At 35.0% G+C, this 22,917-nt stretch overlaps 1 protein-coding gene across 1 annotated transcript in view; it reads left to right on the top strand.

Moving 5' to 3' along the window:
* LOC6560010 (potassium voltage-gated channel subfamily H member 8) overlaps nucleotides 1–22,917 on the top strand; it is a 70,732-nt gene that overhangs the window by 43,810 nt on the left and 4,005 nt on the right. Inside the window, exons 6-15 of the mRNA XM_043216446.1 lie at nucleotides 2,383–2,630; nucleotides 3,469–3,697; nucleotides 3,945–4,108; nucleotides 9,033–9,234; nucleotides 11,228–11,419; nucleotides 11,537–11,655; nucleotides 13,066–13,146; nucleotides 17,515–17,610; nucleotides 20,406–20,559; nucleotides 20,861–20,985. Of these exons, the coding sequence (XP_043072381.1) occupies nucleotides 2,383–2,630; nucleotides 3,469–3,697; nucleotides 3,945–4,108; nucleotides 9,033–9,234; nucleotides 11,228–11,419; nucleotides 11,537–11,655; nucleotides 13,066–13,146; nucleotides 17,515–17,610; nucleotides 20,406–20,559; nucleotides 20,861–20,985 (1,610 nt within the window). The remainder of the gene's footprint in view (nucleotides 1–2,382; nucleotides 2,631–3,468; nucleotides 3,698–3,944; nucleotides 4,109–9,032; nucleotides 9,235–11,227; nucleotides 11,420–11,536; nucleotides 11,656–13,065; nucleotides 13,147–17,514; nucleotides 17,611–20,405; nucleotides 20,560–20,860; nucleotides 20,986–22,917) is intronic.

The following is a 22,917-nucleotide window of genomic DNA, read 5'->3' as shown; positions in this document are numbered from 1 at the left end:
CTCCCATATAATTTACGCTTTCTATAAATAAGTTTTTCGATACACAACAATTTCAGTTTTCGAGCTTAAATTTTCCAAGCCTCGCTAACCACCAACCACAAATGAATGGCACATTTTTAATCAAATTTATTTTCAAGTTCTTCAGACAGTCTAACATTTTGTTACTTCTTTTATAGCAAGTTTACAACAAATATCGACTGTAAATATTTGTGGGCCACTTTATCTTTATAATATTGTCAGAATATAATCTTCATTTTGGCATAAGCCTTGATATTTTTGGCAAATACCAGTGATTGGCTGGCTCATTGAATGACAATCGACATCAGTGGCAAAAATTGGGATTTGTCAAAATGTCATCGCCATATTAACTAGGATTTGGGCCAGGCCCAGCAATTAGTCAGATAATTTTAAAATGTTACAACAATTTGATGGTTGAGATTTGAAGGCAATTGAATTATCATTCGGTCGACATTTATGTGAGTTGTGAACGGCAGCGGCACTTAAAACGACCGTTATTTTACACATCATTAGGCGTGTCAGGAATGCGGCCCGTACTCTTAACAATTTGTTGCCTGTGCGGCATGTGCGGCATGTGCGACACTTTTCTCAACATTCTCCACACTTGAATGAATCGCGCATATTTAGCAGTTCCTTCGACGTTTCTTTTTTCTTCAATTTGATGTCAATTGATGTTTTGTGTATGCGTCGGGCATAATTTACGTGCTGTTCGAATTGGAGAGTTGGAAACACCACCAAAATGTTGCTGGGCCCACGGCCCGGATCATTGAGGTCCCTGTCAGCTTAACTTAATTGGCATTTTGATATGACAGCGATGGGTTTCGGGCTTGGGCTCAAAATTGAAATCAAATTCGTTACGCTTGTTTCAGACCCTTGAAAGAGCAGTGTTTTATTTCCGTGATTGCATTTTAATACACTTACTAATTATTTTGCAGTAATAAATTTGTCAAAATCAAATAAAACATAATTTCTATGATAACGTTTCTATGTCAGCTTTATACAACATATATAAACAAGTAATCCAATGCGTACAGTTTTAAAAAAATGTTTTATTTGCTACCAAATTTGCGTTTACATCTCAAGTTTCATTTACATAGCAAACTGGCTGAACATATCAAATGCGTTACACACTTTATAGCCCTTAAATTGGATGGATAACGAAGCCAATTTTTACACTTTATTACAACATCAGAAATTAAATTCTTATAATTAGTATGCTGCTTTGTCCCCCAATTTATGTTATTCATTTTGTGTTATTTGGTTTTATTTTTGGGTCTAATTTTTCACAATCAAGCTAATTCAAATTTATAGCAACACGCGCTGGCTTTGAGTTAGTCGAGAAAAATAAAATTAACTTAAATTTAATGAGACTGTTTGAGGTTGTGCCTCGGTGCTTTGTGTGTGTGTGTGTGTGTGTGTGTTGAGATTGCGGTTTACTTTCATCCTGGTGGTCGATTACAGTGCATGCCAGACTTGATAACATACCAACAAATTTGCAGGCATCTTCGGTGTCTTTGGTGTGGATAGCCCCCCGTCGATTTATCATCCGCCTGGTGGCCTGTGACTTGTTATATTTATTTTTGAATTATTTTCCATTTGTGTCTTGTGACTTGATCTTTTTGGTAAACATTTGTTTTACTTTATGCGAATGAAAATATTTCTACGAATGCAAGCTGAAAGAATATTTTTTCAATTTTTCTATTTTAACTTAAGCTGTGTTATTTTATTTGTTGTTTTTTGATAGTCTGTTTGAAATGCATTCACTTGTGCTGTGTTGTGTAAATAAATGTACATATTTTTGTCACGCTAAATGCCGCTGGCAAAATCAAATCATTCCTCGTTGAGTAGAAATGAAAGTTATGCAACTACAAATGTTAGTTAAGTGAAGGTAAACAACAAAAAAAAGGTTAACAAAGAGAAGAAACATTAACAACTTGTACTTTGTGTCGCATTAAGACTAAATTTGTTTAACTTTAGCATCAAACGTAATTGAAATATTTTTGGCCATGCGCTCCATAGTTACTTATTGCTAAATAATGTTTAAAAACAATATTGACTAAACGAAAAACATATACTAAAAATATAAACAGATATTTTATTCAAATTGTATTTGTACAATTTCTGTATATTTTCTATCTTTGTGCTCTTTTTTCTTACTCTAACCGGCATCATCATTGTAATTAAACCGACACAATAATAATAATAATAATAAAATAAATAACGTCAAAATAATACCAAAATAATACCCAAATTATCCAAATATCCACAATCCAAATAAAATTATCATAATATAATTGTCGACGCTTGTGTGCTGCATCAATTGAAATTGTTGTGTTGCGAATCTGTAAGTTTTTGCCCTTACAGCTGCACTCCTGGGCGCTAGATTCCGTGCCGGCTCCAATGCCGGCATGCTGGGATTGGGCGGCCTGCCCGGCCTGGGCGGACCGCCGCCTGGCGATGGCAGCGACGCGGATATTGGTGAAGGCAACAATTTGGATGTACCTGCCGGCTGTAATATGGGACGACGTCGCAGTCGTGCGGTTCTATATCAGCTATCCGGTCATTATAAGCCCGAGAAGGGCGGTGTCAAAACCAAATTGAAGCTGGGCAATGTGAGTATGACAGCCTGTACACTCAACCCCAATTCCAAAACCACATCAGCAAACAATATTAACAAAAACCACAACAAAAACAAATGAAGGGTTATCCCTACTCAAATTCAATTAAATGTGTTTTGCTTTAAAGTTAAAGTAAAGCTGGTCAGGACCAGACATACACACTTAGATCTATAGTATTATGCATGTTAATAATATAAAAATACATCTTTGATTAAAAAAATACAGACAAATATTTGTTGCAACAAAATTTAGTATTCCTAAGAAAAGAAAGTATGCAGAAATAAATTAGAAATGTTTGAGATCAGAGGAATATTGTTTGTCTATCAAAAAAATTAATGTATTTTTTTTAAGATAAATTAAGAGAGATCGGAATTGTTAATTATTAAGTCAGGGAGTGTTTCAAAATAGTGATTTAGCTGATTAAGGAATTTACAGGAATTCTTAAGGTCAGAAGTATTGAGTGTAATTAAAGAAAAAAATTTAAGAGACATTGAAATCTTATAATATTGTGTAAAGGAGTATTTAGAAAGCATTAAAAATTGTATTTTTATAAATTGGAGAATTTTTAGCGTATAGTAGATAGTGTGGTTATAAAATTGTTATATATTTTATTCAACTTTAGTAGACAAGCATTTTCACCCTCTCAACTTTAGTGCTTAGCCTTTGCACTGGGTGTGCCATTAATTGAATTAACCATTTTTGCTAACCCGCAGGTTTTTCACATTCTAATGCGCCAATCCGTGCATTTAACTTAATCCTTTCACGCGGTGTATTTAATTGAAAATTCACTTTTGATGTTTACGCTTGCTTGATTTATTTTTGAACTTTGTAGAATTTTATGCATTCAACTGAGGCACCATTTCCCGAATACAAAACGCAATCGATAAAGAAGTCACGCTTGATTTTGCCCCATTACGGCGTATTCAAAGGCATATGGGATTGGGTCATACTGGTCGCCACCTTCTATGTGGCATTGATGGTCCCATACAATGCCGCATTTGCCAAGGCGGATCGTCAGACCATGGTCTCCGATGTCATTGTGGAGGCGCTCTTCATTGTCGGTAAGTACATACATACTATGCCATAACGATGAAGATGATGATGATGATGATTATGATGATTTGTTGTCCGTTTTGGTCATTGAGTTGTCCAGTTAAGGCTTTGTTACATTTGCGGGACAAACGGTTTTGCCTGCTTGGCTGGGAATTGAATTTAGCTCAATGCTCAATATGGGATTTTAGTTATATTCTCTTGTGTCTCACTAACGTTTTACTTTCTTTTTGTTACTATATTGGTCTTTTATTGCAGATATTTTATTGAATTTTCGCACAACCTTTGTCTCGCGCAAAGGTGAGGTCGTATCCAATTCAAAACAGATTGCCATAAATTATTTTCGTGGCTGGTTTGCCCTGGATTTATTGGCCGCCCTGCCCTTTGATCATCTCTATGCCTCCGATTTGTACGACGGCGAGGTGAGTAATTCTCTTTAAATTGCTTCAACACCATTACAAATATTTCAATTGTTGCACTTTGAAAAAATGTATGCGCTATTTGCATATCACTGGAAATTGCTTGACACGTGTCTCTGATTGTGAGGATTTCCTGACATGGGAAATGGCATGTTTCTGTGCGACGTAAAAAATAGTGAAAAAATATGAGATTGTTGCATTTGGGATGAATAATCCGGCCACTAACTGTCTTTGCTGGCAGTTTTTTAAATTTTAAGTGTTGCTGATGAGAGTAATTAAAATTGTAGAGTGATTTATTAAATTCTTGTGCATTTTTAAGTGAGTATCTTTTCGCAAAGTCTTCAGTCTTTAATGTTTTATTTACTTGCAGCTTTGTACTCTATTTCATTTTAATTGACTTAATTAAGTATATGCCTGCATGTTAATTTACAATTTATGCGCTCACTGACTTCACATCGGCAATTATTATTATTATTATATGATCATGTTGCACAATTTGATGACACTTAATTGGATTGGCTTGCAGATTGAGTTAATTGCCTCAATACACATTTGCCTGACTAAACAGATACTAATTGGTTTTATAGATATGTCAAGACATCAAATTATCTTAAATGTATTTGATGTCGCAAACTTGAGTTGTCGCCAGCTCTCTGAATAAACTTCATGCACAATTGCACTTGGATTACCAGCGAACTTTGCTTTTATCTCTCATAAACAACTGCTGCGGCAAACTCATTCCACTCATTCAGTTTGCCGCATTGGCATTAAATATTTAAGCCGAAATTCGAGTGGTAAATAGCATTTGGGGATTTGCATAAAACGATTTTAGAGCATGCATAATGCATATATTTCACCTCAGAGTTTGTGTTTGTTTCGCTGACTTATTTTAATGCTAACTAAATTCAATGTTGTGTCTAACAGCTTTGCAAATAAAATCGGATTGCTGGATTTAATTAGATAAAAGTGATAAATTAACACCGAGTATAGTTGAAATATTTTTCTTAGTTCTTCATTCGTTTAAGCAGCTTTTCTGTTTGCACGCCAATTGTGATACTTTTGAGTGCATTTCCACTCTCGACCAGCTGGCGGATTAAGAATTGAATCATGTCCTCGCCGACATCTACACCAAGTAGGTAAATTCGGTGCTATCAGCACGTTATTCTGTTCGAAAGGTGCGTCAAATGAATTTGCCCCAAAAGGTATGCTATGACTTGCCGTATCTAATAAGGTTTCAGGTATTGGCCATGATTGAATCGTGCTTTGTTCTATGGTTTGTATCCAGGGGCATTTTAGGCGTTTGACTGCTCTGCTGCTCCTTGTTGAGTTTGCTGTCGAAGTCAGCTTAAGTTGAAGTGTTGTCTGTCCTCAGCCAATGCACACTGGACAAAGCCTTGTGGTCGGTAGCCGCTGGGCTGAAATGTTCTTTAACTTATGTAATCAAAGCCTATTATCACAAAGACGTTAATTGCAGTTGCAGAAACATTTTTGGTTTTGACTAATCACAAATATATTTGGTATAGTTGCTACTTTTGGTCTATTCTTATAGTTCAAGAAATTCGTTATATCAACTTGCCTAGCATCTTCCCTAAGCCCTCTTCAAAATATATATAAAATAAATATAATATCTATTTATAAATACATAGAAATAAAGTACGCCTTTTCCTTTGTGGTACTCACTGAGTAACGAATATTAAAAGAAATGCGCTCTTGGTGGCCATTATGAGCATTTGGAGGACTTTGTTGTTTTGTTTTAAGTTGACATTTTTGATGCCTAATTTTTGAGCTGACTTTCCATTGATTTTATGCATTGTCATGGTTTTCATATTGATTGCGGTCTCAATCAAAGTTTTGGTTCCGTTTCATCTGTTGTTGGGTATCTTGACTACAAAGTGCTTAGCTGTGATTTTAATCAAATCAAATCAAATACATTTTTAGCTGCTTCGTTGACTTAAGCAGACAGCAGTGAAATATTATATATATATAGCCTCATCGCAGCCCGATGTACTCACGCTATATTGTTGGGCTTGCTTGAGGTCAAATATCTGATGTAAAACTTTTTTGATAAAAATTCGGCTTTCAGCTGGCTTTAAAAAAAGTTAGCTAATGGAGTTGTTTAAGTTGGTCTGAATATGGTGTAGGTATATATAAGTCTTGACTTGTTGCTCCTAAAAGGCAAATCCCTGCCAAGGACAAGAAAAACTTTGCCCGTCTGTGTATATATATACATAAAAATTTATATTTATATAAGTGAGTATACACAAACGTGGCTTCCCACAAAAATATTCGAAGGTCTAACAAAAAGGCAAAAAATCGCTGCGTGTTTTAAGCTGTTAAATGCTATGTGTTTTTTTGGGGCGCCAGCAAAAGTTTATTTTTATTAAACTTTAATGTGTTCTAATTGCAAAAATTGCGGTGTCTCCCTCTTTCTCTCTCTCTCTCTCTCTATCTATCTCTCTCTCTCTCTCTCTCTCTCTCTCTCTCTCTCTCTTTCTCTCTTACTTTTACTCTTCTTTCCATTCCCTGGTTTTGAATGCTAAAAGTTCTGAAGTAGCACAAACAAAAAAAAAACATTTAATTAATATTTTGATTTGGCGTCTTTTGGCAAATGGCAAAAGCGAATTTCTTATTTTGTAGTTCTTAAGTTGTATTTTTAAATTTTTTGAGGCACTTCTTCAGCTATGTCTTTTCAGTTTCAAGTGGCTTACATATCTATTGCTGCAATATTCAGCTAATGCATTAGAAACATGTCATATTCAGTTGATTTAAAAGTTTTAATTATCTTTGAGACCCAAAAACTTGGCAACGGACTGACCAACGGAAGCGGAAGTTTCCATGACTGTCAACTTGGGGAAACTTACTTCAAGTTGTTCCTGTTGCTGTTGCCACGACAAAATGCGAAAAGGCATCGCACAACTTTAGCAAAAGGCAGCCAAGTCTTGACAGAAATAAAAAGGAAAGCACAGTAAAAGCGAAAGTGTAAGCGCAGCGTAAATTGCAACATGAATTACAATTTTGCCTGGCAACGCTACACAAATACCAACGCACACACAAACAAACAAACACACACACACACACATACACACGCACACCCACTAATACACAGAAACGAAGACAGAGAGCCACGTGGCATTTGAAAGCAAAAAGTCTTACAAATAGAAGGAAACAAAAGCAGTTATTATGCCGGCAATCTAAAAGTTTCATCGCCTCGACATGTTTTTGCCGCCTTTGTGTATTATTATTTCTTGTATACCCTGTACTTAACAATATGTAAATTGGATACGGTAAAGTTGTGTGTGTATTTGTAATTCGTATATTTTATACATTTTATTACAGTCTGATTACGTTATCAACATTTTTTAAATTATTGAATCTCTATAGTGTATAGAGTATGATGAGTATACAACAATCTGTACACTCAACATTCGTAAAGTATGTTGCGAATGTTAAAAATGCACCCCTAGTATTTTATGGTTTTGATATTGAATATTATATATTCAGGAGTGTAATTGCTTATTTTACAATACAATAATAATGAACTTATTTTTGAAAGCAAAATCGAAATAAAATCATTTTTAATTATAAATTTGTTTCTTATTTATTGGGTTGTTTGCTAAAAATTCGTGTTAGTCTCTTTTATATTTTTCAATTAATTATTTTAGTATTCATTTCATTTCACAAAGACAAGAACAAATAAGACCAATAAGCTGTTTTATTTAAACAAAGCGCTAATTTGCCACTCACAGTAAATCTCATGTCGAAATGTTGGGAATGTGTATGTAATAAATGTTGGTTATAGTGGAATCAGTATATTTCTTAGATTTTTGTTTATATTTGTTATCATGTATAAATATAAGATATACGGTAAACAGTCCGATAATCAATTAATCCCAATTTCTTCGACGAAAGCTTGGCGAAATACAATTGTTGACACGTTTGTTATACTTGAGCTTGTCCTAGGGTATACTCTAGCTGAGATCTTGAATGTGCTTGGAATGATTATTTGTATTCGCTTTAAATGCCTTTCGCATGGCTGCTTGACAGCCTCGCGCATTTTTCTCTCCATTGAATTTCCTGCCAGGTTTCTTGCCAGCTAAATGCTTAGATCGCAGTTTTTGCTCCTCTTCAAATTATACAGCAGGCACAAGCAGCGTCCACTTTTAAAATGACGCCTTGTCAGCTACTGATAATGTCCTCTCTTTCTTAACTTTATTTTTACTTTTACTTACTTTTAATCATAAAAAAATATATAAATTGCTAACTTTAAGGTTAAATGGCAGCGTTAAGTTAACTCCGTTAACCTTCAATTTAGTCAACCGTCTGCCCTTTTGGGTTGCCTGCTTGCTGCGAAGCTGGTTGATGTTTGCAATTCGGCTTTTTGATGACAGCCCTTTTGATTTTGTACTTTTTATTTAACTATCCCTTTTCATTTTCCACCCATTCTGCTGCTGAGTGGGGTCGGAAGCTATAATACTGAGACGGCAGGAAATACTAGCTAATAAATGGGCATGTGTCAAAATTTTGGTGCCATGTGTATGTTTTTGTGCTCGTGTGCTCTAATGAGATTTACGCCCTAGAAAGTGGTAAACATAATTTCAGATAACTACAAGGGCTGGAAATAACATTAGCTGTCCGGCATGCAATTAAAGCTTGTATTAACTTTTGAAACGAAACTTTAAAAAATTAATTTTAACAGTTGCCTGTTTTTTTTTTTTCATTAAATAATTTTCGTTGATTAAATGTATATAAGGATGTTCGTTTGTGTGTCCGTTCCAACAGGAATCCAGTATATGGTTTGGGTATTTAAGCTTCAGCGGGATGAGCACTGTTTTATCAAATTTTTAGATTGCTTGTTTATTTAACGCCTAACCATGTATCTGGTCTCGTTTCATCTACTCTGTCTGTATCCGCATACTTCGATGAAAAGGAATCGCACATTCATCTTGTCAAATTGACGCGTTTGTTGCGCCTGGCGAGGCTATTGCAAAAAATTGATCGATATTCACAGCACACGGCTATGATTCTGACGCTGCTAATGTTTTCATTCACGGTGGCGGCTCACTGGCTGGCCTGCATCTGGTATGTCATCGCCGTAAAGGAATACGAGTGGTTTCCCGAGAGCAACATTGGTGAGTAACACTGACATATGGACATATGGACGCATAGACTACACTCAGAAAAATAAATCGCCATAAAATACAAAGAAAAAACGCCATACTTTGGCGTCAAGGTCAACTTACCAGATTATTCAACAAGTATATTTCTAAAACTGAAAGTTTCTTTTCCCTTTATGCCAGGCTAGAATTTTCTAAAATTTCAAATAATTAGTATTTTAAGGTTCCACAGACAAAAACATTTTAAGTAGTTTATAAATAGAAAAACAGCTTAGGCTAAAGGCCTGGAATCTCGACAGTAAATTCCATTACATATTTCTGAATTTAAAATAATATTATATAATGATATTAATTTCGATTTATTTCCTAATAATGGAAAACCTTTTCCATCTTTTTTTTCTGAGTGTATAGCAGAAAGACAAGGTCATCTAACATTCATCCATTCACACACACAAGTGTGTGCTGCGTGTGTGTGTCTTCAATGTGTGCTGCGTGTGTGTATTAGTTGGACAGTAATTTGGTTAGTTTGCCGCCAGCGTTGATTGTGTTTGCCTTGGCTCGTCAAACGCCACATGAAAATGCTGCATTTGCCCGCAGCACACAACTCTTTTCCTAAACACACACATGCGCACGCACACACACACACACACAAATATATATATATATATATATATTTTTCTTAATGTGTTGTGTTGGCAGAAAAGCTTAAAGCAGCTCAGGTGAAATGCTGCAAGGGGGAAATTACGGTTATTAGCACATTCAAATGGCAAAGTTTTGTACAAAACTCGTGCGGAACAATCTCAAATCACCGTTTATTGTGATTTAAATATGTAAATATGGGCGTATGTGAGCCCAGAAAAAAGTTTTTATGGCTTCATCGGATACACCGTGCCGCTGATGGGAAGGATATACATACTTAGTTATTTATAAGAATAAGTTCATGTTAAAGCATATTAAAATTACAATTTAAAATTTATGTGGGTGCTTTAATTACAATTATTTAATTAGCTTATAAAGCAAATGTCAAATTTAATCTGGCATTCTCATAACATATTAATTTAAAAAAAAACGCTTCTGTTATTGTAGACAAGCATGCGGAAAATTTATAATATCCCACTTCATTGTGGAGATGGTAAAGGGGATAGAAATGTGGCATAACGCATTAAGCAGCCAAGAAAACACATACGAAACTTTTTCTAACTGACATCAAGTGAAAGTAATCCGTTCATCTCACAAAACTTTACGTTTTATTAGTTAGCTGGCATATCCTGTAGTAGATATATGAAGGGTATGTTGTACTGCAACATCAGGCACTGAGTGGGCGTAAAATAGTTATTCTTACAAGAAAATTTTTACAAAATATGCTGCTTAAGTAAATAAAAAAAAACAATTATAATGATTGAATTTGTTAGGCTATTTATAGGGTATCATCAAATTAAGTGTCTTAAAGTTTTATACACTTCGCAGATTAGCATTTATTTATGGATTAGGCCAGGCGTATTCCCTTGGTAAATTGTAATATTCAACCAGGGAAAATAATATACAAAAGCAACAAATTGCCAGTTACTTTTTACATCAGCATAGTACACTTAACACGAGACGAAGTAAATACTCACTCACTCTTAAATGATGTTGCGACGAGTTTGAATATTGTTAGGAGAAAGTTAACAAACTGCCATTTGGCATTTGCCGTTTGACGTATCCGTTGCCATTTAGCCGGCTTTGACACGCTCTGGCAGTGTGTAAGTCCTCCCGTGTGCCCTGACAGCTTACTGTGATGGACAAGTCCGGCAGCACCAAGTTGAGAAAGTTTTTTTTTGGCCAAGTCATTGTCGGTTTAACAAGCGGCTGAATGACAAAAACTACTAGAATTATATGTTTGGTTGGCCAGCATGTGCCACGCGCCACGCGCCTCGCGCCATCTGCTAATGCCTGATTTACTAAACAAAGTCTATTTGTATTTTTTTTCTGTCTCTTTCGCTTTTTTTGTACTATTAAAATCCTCCAGTCTTGTTCACAGGTTGGTTGCAGCTGCTCGCCGAGAGAAAAAACGCGTCCGTTGCCATACTGACAACGGCTGAAACTTACTCGACAGCCTTGTATTTTACATTCACCAGCCTCACATCGGTGGGCTTTGGCAATGTATCGGCCAATACAACGGCCGAGAAGGTTTTCACCATTATAATGATGCTGATTGGCGGTAGGTAATCAGCCACGTTCATATATATCTGTGTTCTGTGTGCACTAAGCCCATTTGGGGATTGTGAAACCATATTTCGCCATATCTCACTATCACAACTCTTTGCTCCTCTCCCAGCTCTGATGCATGCCGTGGTCTTTGGTAATGTTACTGCCATCATACAACGCATGTACTCACGTCGATCCCTCTATGAGAGCAAATGGCGCGACCTCAAGGATTTCGTGGCACTGCATAATGTGAGTATTTATCTATTGATTTAACCATTTGCCTTCTCATCCAAGTGACTATGAAATAAATTAGTGTGCCTAATGACTTTATTTCACGAGTTGCTTAACAAATAAATGTATACGAATGCGAATAACAATTCAGAGAGAGATTAATTGACCTGAAATGAAGAAAGTAGCTCTAAAATCAGACTTGCAAAATATATTTAATTTTTATTGTTTGCTCTGGAGCATGCAAAAAACATTTTTAATGTTAATAATTGATATTATATTTGAATACTCAAAGCCTTTCTATAAATATTGCACCATTTTACATTTGAATACCCTCATATTTATCAGATCCTTTATTTTATTTAATTTAATTGAATTCATTTTGAATTTTATAGACTTATTGGCATTAGCAATAACATTTTTTTGTTTTGTTTTTCCACCCTACAGTAAAATAATAAATACATTTTTTTATTTTACATTTAGAGTGGATTTAAAGTCAGACCTATATTCATTTATGATTTAACCATTAGCAGCTGCAGTTATTCTCACAAATGTGCATTTTAATATTGCTATTTTCTGCTTGGCTGTTGACTGCACCACATTGATACTTGAGCACTTTATGGACTGGCTCATTGTCGATAGCAAAGCCAACACTGGCCCTGACATAGGAAATTAATTTTTGCTATTGCGTCTGGCTGTCAACTGGGCAACATTCGCCTTACGTATGCAGCTCGTGCTTAAAGTACTTGGCTCACTCACTTTTATTGGAATGCAGCACACTTTTGCCATATGCCACGCACCATTAGGTTATGGATTGGATGGGAACGGTTTCCGGTCTCCGGTCTCTGGTTTCTGCCTATGTTAGCTGCGGTTGCCTGGCTGTGTTATCAGAGTTGGCCATGTTTGCCATGTTGCGAGACGTGACTGAGTTGCACACAACCTGTTGATGGTGCGCTCTTCTTCCAAGTGCACATAAAACGAATGCCAGCAGCTCCATTAGGCAGCATTCAAACGCTGAATTCCTAATTAAGTGCATTTGTGCCACTCGCTGCTTGCCTGCTTTAAAATGCATGCATAATAGCTATGGGAACATAAAAAACTGTGGCTCATTAGCAAATGTAATTTAAAGATAGATAATTTAAAATGTATATTTCAATAAACAAATTTTACAAATAATATAATGGATATAATATGTAAAATGATTTAACATTTATTGCAAGGATTGAGGCTACCCAGTAAAAGCCCAAAGTTGCTAAAACTAATTTTATTAATAAGCAAAGTAAAAAGTAAAGAAGGGCGAATAAATATTATGATATAGGCAAATTTCTGAATCACTGGAGTATGATTTAACAAAGTTAAACATGCTCAGAGATTACCCGCAGATATGTTTGTATTGAAAATTAAATTAAGATCATTCATTGTGAATTTCAGATGCCAAAGGAGCTGAAGCAGCGCATTGAGGACTACTTTCAAACTTCATGGTCGCTCAGTCATGGCATTGATATCTACGAGGTAAAGTATGAGTATGAGTTCGAGTGCGAGTGCGAGTATGAATAAGAGTTCGAGTGCGAGTGAATGCCAAAGCCCTTCATGTGTTTGTTCATTCGTAAATCATATATGGCTGGTAGACAAAAGTTGCCGATACAGCGCAGAACCTTTTGCACTGGACAAGTGGAATGTGGCTTCATTGGCATTTTGATATCTCAGTGCCTTTAATTAAGCAAATGTCTGTTGGGTCTCGCATAAATATATTTGGTATATATATCTATATACATATGTACAATAGGGGTAAGCCAAATATCATTTGTGTGTGTTTGTTTGTGTCGGTGTGTGTATAAGGTCTCTTATGTGACTTATTGATTGGCATTGGGTTAAACGGCAAAAGCTGGAATCCCCTTTGATTGCATGTCAGCCAGTAGGCAGATATACATGTTGGCGTACTGGCTCATGGCGCCAGTGGTTCGTATCAAAAGTATTTAATATTGAATTCAATTTAGTCCAATTATTTATAATTGAAATCAACACTGATGAGCAGAGCTTTGCTCGCACATCAATGCCTAAAGTTAGATTATATATATTGTTATTTAATTGTATCATCTATTATTAAAATTGAAAAATAATAATATTCGCCAGCAGATGTGAATTAAATTATTTATATTGGTTTTAAATTGCAGCAGCTATTATTAAAATCTAAAATTAATTATATTCATTTCTGCTAGCTTAGTTCAATGTTATTTTTCTGCCTCTCAGATTTGAATTATGAATGAACATAATTTTTTTAAGTTCAAGTTGTTAAATCGAAAATAAATGAGTATTTTTAATTGATATTTTAATGAAATTTATTTTGAATTTATTTTAACTTTGACGACCCTCGCTGAGACAGTCTACAGCAGGTGTCTGTCTGTGGCCTGATATGATAAATTGTATCCCATGTGCAAGAAATATAAATAGTTATTAAATTCACATACTACTTATATTTAAACTTTATTTATAGTCAGCTTAATTGATCATCCTTAAATTGAATATTTCTTAGCTGTACGACCCTTTGCAAAAGTTTTTCATCTGATTTGTTTTTATTGTGGAAGCAATGCAAAGTTAAATCCATTTTGTTGCTTCATTAAATCTGGCCCAGCAGGGGTAAATCTTTTGAGTTTCAGTTTCAACCTGAAGTTGGGTAAAACTTTGTCCCAGTTCACACAGCATGCAAAATGTATGTGTGTAGCAAGAACTTTTTTAATATGTATCTCTGTGGCGTTCCATTCAACTGCAGATGCTACAAATTGACACAAGCGAACTTTGTTGCACGCTGAAGTGGGCGAGTTGCAGGAAGTGCTTAGACTTAACATGCCATTTACCAAATATTACTATTATGATATCAGATCAAACAAGATTTCGCGCTATTGTTTCAAGAATTCTCTGCAATTTTGTTGCCATGAGATGCGAATTAATTTGCGCATTTGTTTGGCTGCCTTCATCGTTGCTCAAATGCCATATCCCACTCCTCCTGCTCCCACCAAAATGATCTCAGTGTCTGCTAGGAACAAGCTGCACTCGTCTGAGCAGACTGCCAGTGCTCTGCTCTTTGGGAGGTCCTTTTGTTTGCGTATTCTTGTCTTGCCTCAAAACTAGTCTAATTAAGTTCGAATTGCAACCATTTGAGTACAGCTGCCACAGATATCTTTAGTTATACATTTATTTTTGAGTATGAAGTCAAATTATGGTGCAGCGAGAGTTAAACCGAGAAGACATTGATTGTAATATTAACAGATAACACGAACAGGATTGCTCAAAGTGTTCAAAAAGTTGCACACGACGACAGTTGAAAAGAATTTGGAATAGAAATAGCCTAGGAATATATATTCAGAAATAACTGTAGAGCATTGATTGAAGTTATATGTCACACATCCTCGTTCGCTTTTAAATTATTAAGTTACTAAATATGATTTAATTTAAATATAAGTTTTATGCTGAAACATGTTTCGAATTCCCCCAGCTTCGGTCATTTGTATAGTGGAGCATTGAAAAAAATCTAAAAAAATAAGACTTGACCTGGAGGCAGCAAAAAGTAAAATTAAATTTAAAAAAAATGAAGAACAGTAAGCAATTATATGATTTATTTAATTATATTAATTAAAGGAGCATAACAATTTTTCATATTGAGAAAAAACAAACAAATTACAAAAATTGCCCAGACAGTTTGCTGAAGAGGCAACGAAGAGTCGGATATTGATGATATTTACTTTGAATACATTGGCAAGATAAATTACAACGTACAAGTCGTTATTATTTTTACATATATTTCCAAACCAATTATTTTAAAATATGACAAGTTACAACATATAACCGCAAGAGTAAATACATTTGAACCGAATTTATTGATATTGATTTCTTAAAAACGTTGGTTATTTTTGTGGTACAAATATCTTGATAATTTGAAAACAATTAAATGATTTGTGGTACAGTTGTTGAACATTATATGTTTAAATCAAGTTTAATTTAATTACATTTGCGAAACATGAATGATGCACCCACATACCCAGAAGCGCGGTTAATATGTGTGCGGAGTGTAAAATGTAACACCAGTTGGGTAGGAGGAGTGAGTGGGAGAGAGGCATTGCAGGGCAGGGCAGGACATGGCAGTAAATTAAATTGTTAATTTATTGCGCATGAAAAATAACTGGCAAAACGTCAAGAGCCTCTTGGCCCTTTAGATGTCCTCCACCGCGACTCCCTCGCGCAGGCACTCGACAAACGTGTGTTCATTGTATCAGAAATTGTGTGGGAGGTCCTTGCGCGTAATTTTCGAGCTGAAATGTTTGCCAGACAAATGAAATGCCCTACGTTTAGTTGGCTGACAGTCGCCTGTTAATGTTGGCATTCGGGGTTGAAAAACTTTTTGGCCATTGCATGCAATTAGTGTAAAATATTTTACACTTCTTTGCATTTTGTTTGGTTGAGGCGCACACATAAATAACAATTTCAAGTTGGCCTTCGGGGAAATGTTCCATTAACTAAGTAAATATTCAAAACTGTACACACACTCACACAGTGAGAACTTTTACAACTTTGTTCATATATTCAATAGTTAGTTTCCTAGTTGTTTGAATTGGATCAGATTTAAATATTTTTGCCCATGTCAATGTAAATCATAGTCGAATACACAATTATAACAAAATTCCGTGTGTTAATTTAACCACAAATTTGTTGAATTGTGGCCAAAATAGGCTTTTAGTTTTCCGAATGAATTGAAACTAATTTAAAACACTAATTTTACCGATTTATTCACCATCCGATGCAGTATTTGCGCCTGAAATTTTATACTGAGTATTGTTCTGTATATCTAAAACAAATATTGCGATTGTGTCATCATGCAAATATTTGATTGGAATTTGTTTGTTCAAGTGCCATAGAAACCAGTCAATCGATGCGCATTCGCATTCATGAATTAAAGTAAATGCAAATAGTATTGTACAATTATGTAGAAATAGTCGAAACTAGTTAAATTCATTCATTTTCAATCTAACTTAATTAACTTTCTCAATGAAATTATATTTGATTCTCAAATTTGCATGAAAAAATGATTAATTTTTTCTTATGAAAAGTATGATTCAAATACTGAGCTAAGGAGCCAAAATATACTTGATGTTTCTTGTTTGTTTGCACATGATGTCAAGTATATACACCCCAAAATTTCCATACACCAATCCGCAATGTTTATTCACGCCTTTGGCTTATGGGTTGTTGTCGAACAAATTACGTTGAAGATACAAAAGCGCTTAAACTTGGAGTAATATTCATTCATAAAGGCAAGGGATAGCCACATATTTAGAAACACATACGTTGTGTGCATAAGGGAATATATATATATAGATATATGTATATATATGTATATATGTGCCCCTGGAGGTTACTTGACTCGTTCTAAGCACAGAATTTAAGGAAAGCGAAACCGAAATGTAAACAAACAAAATGCAAAAGCTTTTCAACTTTCATATTAATCCTCTCAACAATTTCATTCAATACACTTGCGACCACCTCGGGGACCGGCACATAAACAAAAAAAAAGGAAACGCTAAGGACAAAGATATTTATTTTACATATTGCGCATGCATAAAAACGAAGAAATGAAAGTAGAGAAAGATGGCAAAAAGTGCAATGGCCAAAAAAAAAAAATGGAATGAAAAAGAAATTTTCAAATATATGCTTACAACATCGTTCAATTCACTTTCAGTTTTGCACGTGTGTGTGTGAAGGTTTGCATCTGTGTGTGTGTGTGGCTTTGGCACTTGTCGCTCATGTTTACCTCCCCACTTATATATACACACTTATTCCCACTTCCTCTGATTTTTTCTTCTCTTGTTTCTTTTGGTTCGATTACAGACGCTACGCGAATTTCCGGAGGAGCTGCGTGGAGATGTCTCCATGCATTTACATCGTGAAATATTACAGTTGCCGATATTCGAGGCAGCCTCACAGGTGAGTGTAGTTACATACATACATACACACCGAAAAAAATCATACATTTTTGAATTAGGGTATTCAAAAAGTATATTTTAAAAAAACAGGGTTTTTGTTTTCATTTTTAATAAATTTAGAAAAAATATCTTTAATTTTCAAGGTGGTTGTTTTTTATGTACAAGCAAAACTCAAAAAATAGCGTTTTTGTTGCTTATTTTATTGATATTTTAGTTAGTTTACAAATACATATTATTTACTTTAAAAAGCTTACGATTTTATGTCGATTTCAACACACGAACCACGGTTCCCGAGTTGATTGAGGTCCCTCTGAGCTAAGCGATATCTAAGGCAGACGGAGCTAAGCTCTAAGCCAAGCCATTAAATTTCATTTATTGTTTCGGAAATTTAGAAATTATTTTTCTTGAATTTACAAATTATTTCTAAAATCAAGAAAAACGTTAAAATTTCCATGGCGATTTTCTAAGTGTTTGTATAAAAATATGTTTGTGTATATGTATATATATTTATATTGTATATGCGTCGCTTGCGCTTTTCATGCTTTTGCTGGGTTTGACGATGCTTTAAAAGCCATACAAGCCCTCAAACAAGTGGTCTTAGGATACTGATGCTGATGCTGAAGCTGATTTTGATGCTGATACCGCTGCCAATGTCAAAATAATCGGCAGCTAACTTGGCCAGGGCCAGTCAAAAGTCAACTGCTGGCTTAACAGACATTTTCCTTGGCACAACCACACATACACACACAAACCTTAATCACACACAGGTGAAACTTTCGGTTATCCATTGAATAAATTGCGCGTGTTTTCCTGTTGGCCAACAGCTCGACAAGGGCAACGACTGAAGCATGAAAAAGGTTTTAGGCAAAACTTTTGGCCACAATCGCACGCAAGCACATATACACACACACACACATATATATATATATAAATATACACTCACATTTATATAGTGAAAGCGAGTAAGAGCTAGAGCAAATGCAACGGTGAGAGTGGTGACGATTACCGTAGCCGACAATGTCAATACTCATGTCATTTGGCACACTAAGCTTCAGGGCACACACACGCCCACACACACACACACACACACACACCCACACACACACTCTCACTTACATATACATCGGTGAGTTGCAAACGTTTTGGCAAAATCGGTGCTAAAAACTTAAGTGTAATTGATTTTCCAATTAAGCTTCAGTTGCATTAGCGCCAAAGGTTCATTGCTCATAAATGTGAAAAAGTTTTCTCGATTTTCTTGCAAAGTTTCCTTTGCTGTGTGCACTCCGAGATAACACAAGTTTATACAGAGATGCTCTTTGAGCTGGGCATCAGCTTCAACTTGACATTTATCCAGCTGTAATTAAAGTCGAAACTTTGCTTCCGCAATCAGCATAAAGAAAAAACTGATGAAGGCAAACCAAAAAAATATATATAAAAAAATCAAGTGAGAATGTTGCAGTCTGAAAAAGTCTGTTAAAATGTAAAAGGGGCGGGGGTGCATAATTTTTAATGCGTCTTTAAACTTTTTGTAATTTTGAGGGAACCAATGTTCTTAACAGTCTTAAATGTTAGTCTTCTAGTAATCTATCACCTAATTAAGTACATAAAAAAAATGGCAGGCTATATATATATATATATATATATTCCAATATTCCTATATTCCAAGTTTCAAACCATTAGCTTTTAGGGTGTCGAAGAAAGTTAGGCACACAAATCAAATATATTTTTATTGCTTCGCCAACAGAGTGGAATAAAAACAATGTTTGTAAAAATTAGCTAGTTAAGTAATAAGTTTTTCATGGCATTGTAAGCGAACTTCTTAAGTGTGAAGGACTAAAAAGGCTTTTTTACTTTTTATAAAAATAGGCACATTTAAACAGATATAATTATGTGTGTTATTATTTTTATCTTTCCGATACTTTTATCAAAAGATTGAGTTTAATAAATAAAAGTGTAATTAATGATTTATTGATTTTTTGATTTTTTATTTTAAAAATGTCTTTAGAAACATATGCACTTAAATTTTATAATATTTATATATTCAGTAAGGGATATGCCCTTATTAATTATTCGCTTTTAGTTCTATTTCATTTCAATTTAATTTAAAATTTTTATTTTTTTAATCATTTTTTAGAAAGTTGTGTACTGATTATAGTCCACATCAATTTAATTATATATACTTATATATTGTTTGTGGAAATAATTTTCTTATATTTATATACTTCTTAACCGATGACACGGTATGAAAGAAGTATATTTCATGAACTATTTTCACGTCATTATTAACATTTACAAACTGTGCAAATTACTGAGACTTTCGGAAGAGCTATGTCCTTTGCAAGGCACTACTTGATTTTAGAAGCAGTATCCTTTGAGAAATGTATTGTTTACTAAGCACTGACAGCAAACTTAAATAACTAAAATTTTAGTTCGGTGCATACTTTTGCTTGACACTGAATAATTTGTTAGCTGCACAGAAAATCAACAAGGCTGCTCCAAATGCAACTTGGGAGTAAAATAGTAAAACGAAGAGTGCAAACATTTATTCCGCTTAAACAGAAATGGCAAACAAAAACCACTCAATGGCAATAAGCGCGCTTTAAGCCAATTTTCGTGGCAACATCAACGACATCATCAACCATGCGAATCAAGTGGAAGAAGTAGCTTCCTGCCACAAAGATGAGGATGTTTGAGCAGCTCTTTGCCAACTGAAGTTGCCAACTTGACTACAATCTCATTTACGCGAATTTGTCGCATTGTTATTTATTATATTTGTTGCTCGTGTTGTTTTTACAGGGCTGCCTGAAATTGTTGTCACTGCACATAAAGACTAACTTTTGTGCACCCGGCGAATATTTGATACACAAAGGCGATGCACTCAACTATATATATTATCTGTGCAATGGCTCAATGGAAGTGATCAAGGACGACATGGTTGTTGCCATTCTGGGTAAGTAATAATTTTGAATCGGTCTCGTTGACTGGGTGTTTTTGGGAAGTTTGGGTGCTTTATGTTTTCAAGTCGCGTTCGCATAAATGGCCATGTTTCCATTTAATGTTTTTCTTGTCAAAAGCGTTTATTGAACTCGAAAGTTCGTTCGCTCTACTTAAGCCAGTCATCTGCTTAGTTATTCATTCAGGACGCTGCCTAGACAAATGACTGCTATTTTTATGCTTATTGATTCTCACTTAGCGCCTGACCTTTTGTTTTTTTTATTTTTCTACTTTTAAATATATACACACCGTTACAGGCAAGGGCGATCTCGTTGGCTCGGACATCAATGTGCATCTGGTCGCCACGAGTAACGGCCAAATGACTGCTACCACCAATAGTGCTGGCCAGGATGTCGTTGTGCGTAGCAGCAGCGACATAAAGGTAAGCTATGATCAGATGACACCATCTGAACCTGACACCTAATTAACCACAGCAATAAATATTTGAAGTATTGACTAATTGAAGCCATTTAGTCTAACCTTCCAGTCCAGCTTTAAAAGCCTTCTAAAAACACATTAATGCTGTGTTCGTATTGAATATTTTCATGTTCGATTTAATTACTTGAAAGCTAGAAACTCCTGCTTAGTTAAACGAGTTATATTGAACTTTATTATTTTAGATTATTTATAAAAGCTTACTCCTTAAATAACCCACAGCTTAATATGAATTGTCAGCTGAATGGATAAATATATGTGTGACTACCAGAAGCTTAATCTTAATTCCTTATGCAGGAGCTTTCAAAGCTTTTTTAAAAATACATTAGTGATTTGTAGCTGTCTGTATGCAAGATTTAAATACTTGAAAGGTTGAAGATATGCTTTAGTTCAACGTACTTACAGTATTATATATATTATATTTTTGAAAATGTATCAATATCGCACAGCAAATTCCCCAAATAGCGTAGGGTTTAATCTGCATTTTCGGCTAGTCTCATTGTATTTAATATATAGACATATATATGCATATATTTCGCTTAGTATTCAAATGCTGACAAAACTTTATGGTTATTGTCCTTGGACATTTCGAATGCGTTTCTTGTTTAACGTCTGTGCGTTTTATTCCGGTTGCGTAGTCTCTTAATTAAATAGAATTTATTTTTATGTTTACTCGGCTTTTTCTCCTTTTCCTATAAGATGTGTGTTGTTTGTGTGCGCTTTAATTATATTTTTATCGAAACGGTTTTGTTTTTAAAGCCAAAGCTTAAAGTTCAAGCAATGCAACTTTTTTTTCTGCTCATTTGTTTATTTTCATTAATTCTTGTTTTTGTTTGTTCGCCTGTCGTAAAATTTATCACGTTGAGCGCAGAAAAACGATGCTTCGAGTATATTAAGCATCTGACAACATTGGCTTTTTTCACTTGACTACAATGGAAGAAATTCAATATTTTCTTTGCACATTTCTTTTTAAAATTTAAAGTGTCTGCCAGCTAGCCGCAAAAGCCTCTGCAATTATGTGTGGCTAATGGAAACTGTCGGATAATTAATACGAATGCGACGCTTTGTGAATTTGTGAATAATTATGAATTAAGCTGAAAGATCGTCGCTTAATTAGTGTCGAAAGCATTGCACTTAATTCATAGTTGAAGAACTTTGAGTTCGTTTTCGTTTTCATTTTCGTTTTCTGTTCACCACGATTTCACAGTCATTTACTATTTTGCATGGCTTCCTTTGGCATTTGGCCTTTGGCTTTAGGCTTTGACGCCGCTGCTGTGGCTTTGCCTTTGTGCTCAGTTTATTTGCATGTCTGCCTCCCTGCCAAATAAAGCGCAGACATTTTGCATACATTACTCACTCGCTCTCGGGCAGCAGCTGCCGCAGCATGTGCTCCGAGCCACTACTTCAGGTACAGTAGAAGTGGCAGTCAGCCAGCAAGAGCGACAACTACAACAACGGGGCGTATGAGTGATACTTAACCGTAATGTGTGTGTGGGTGTGTGTGTGTGTATGCGTTTGAGTAAGCACGTGAGTGTGCGTGTGTGGGTGTGTGTGTGTATGGCTAGATGCTAGGTGCACTTGAGTATGAAAAGAAGACGCCAAGACGTCCACATTAACACGCGTGAAAAGATGAAGTCAGGTTAGGTAGACTAACTTATGCCCTTCAAAAGAACTCATTTTTTTTGCAATATATAAATAAATATAAATATTTAGTATTTTTTATAATAGTATATACTTTTATAATATAATTTTTATTTAGAGTAATAGAAATGGTTTTGGAGCATTATCCTACACATATAGTTGTCTATTATAATAAATCATTTAATCACTAAATAACCAACAAGTGAGACAGTTCAAATTAAGAAAAGCATACTTTAAG

The sequence above is a fragment of the Drosophila grimshawi genome, unplaced genomic scaffold (assembly GCF_018153295.1).
Source record: "Drosophila grimshawi isolate 15287-2541.00 unplaced genomic scaffold, ASM1815329v1 contig_1369, whole genome shotgun sequence".
Taxonomy (NCBI): domain Eukaryota; kingdom Metazoa; phylum Arthropoda; class Insecta; order Diptera; family Drosophilidae; genus Drosophila; species Drosophila grimshawi.
Note: the sequence above shows the minus strand (reverse complement) of the source record. Positions and strands in the feature narration are given on the sequence as shown.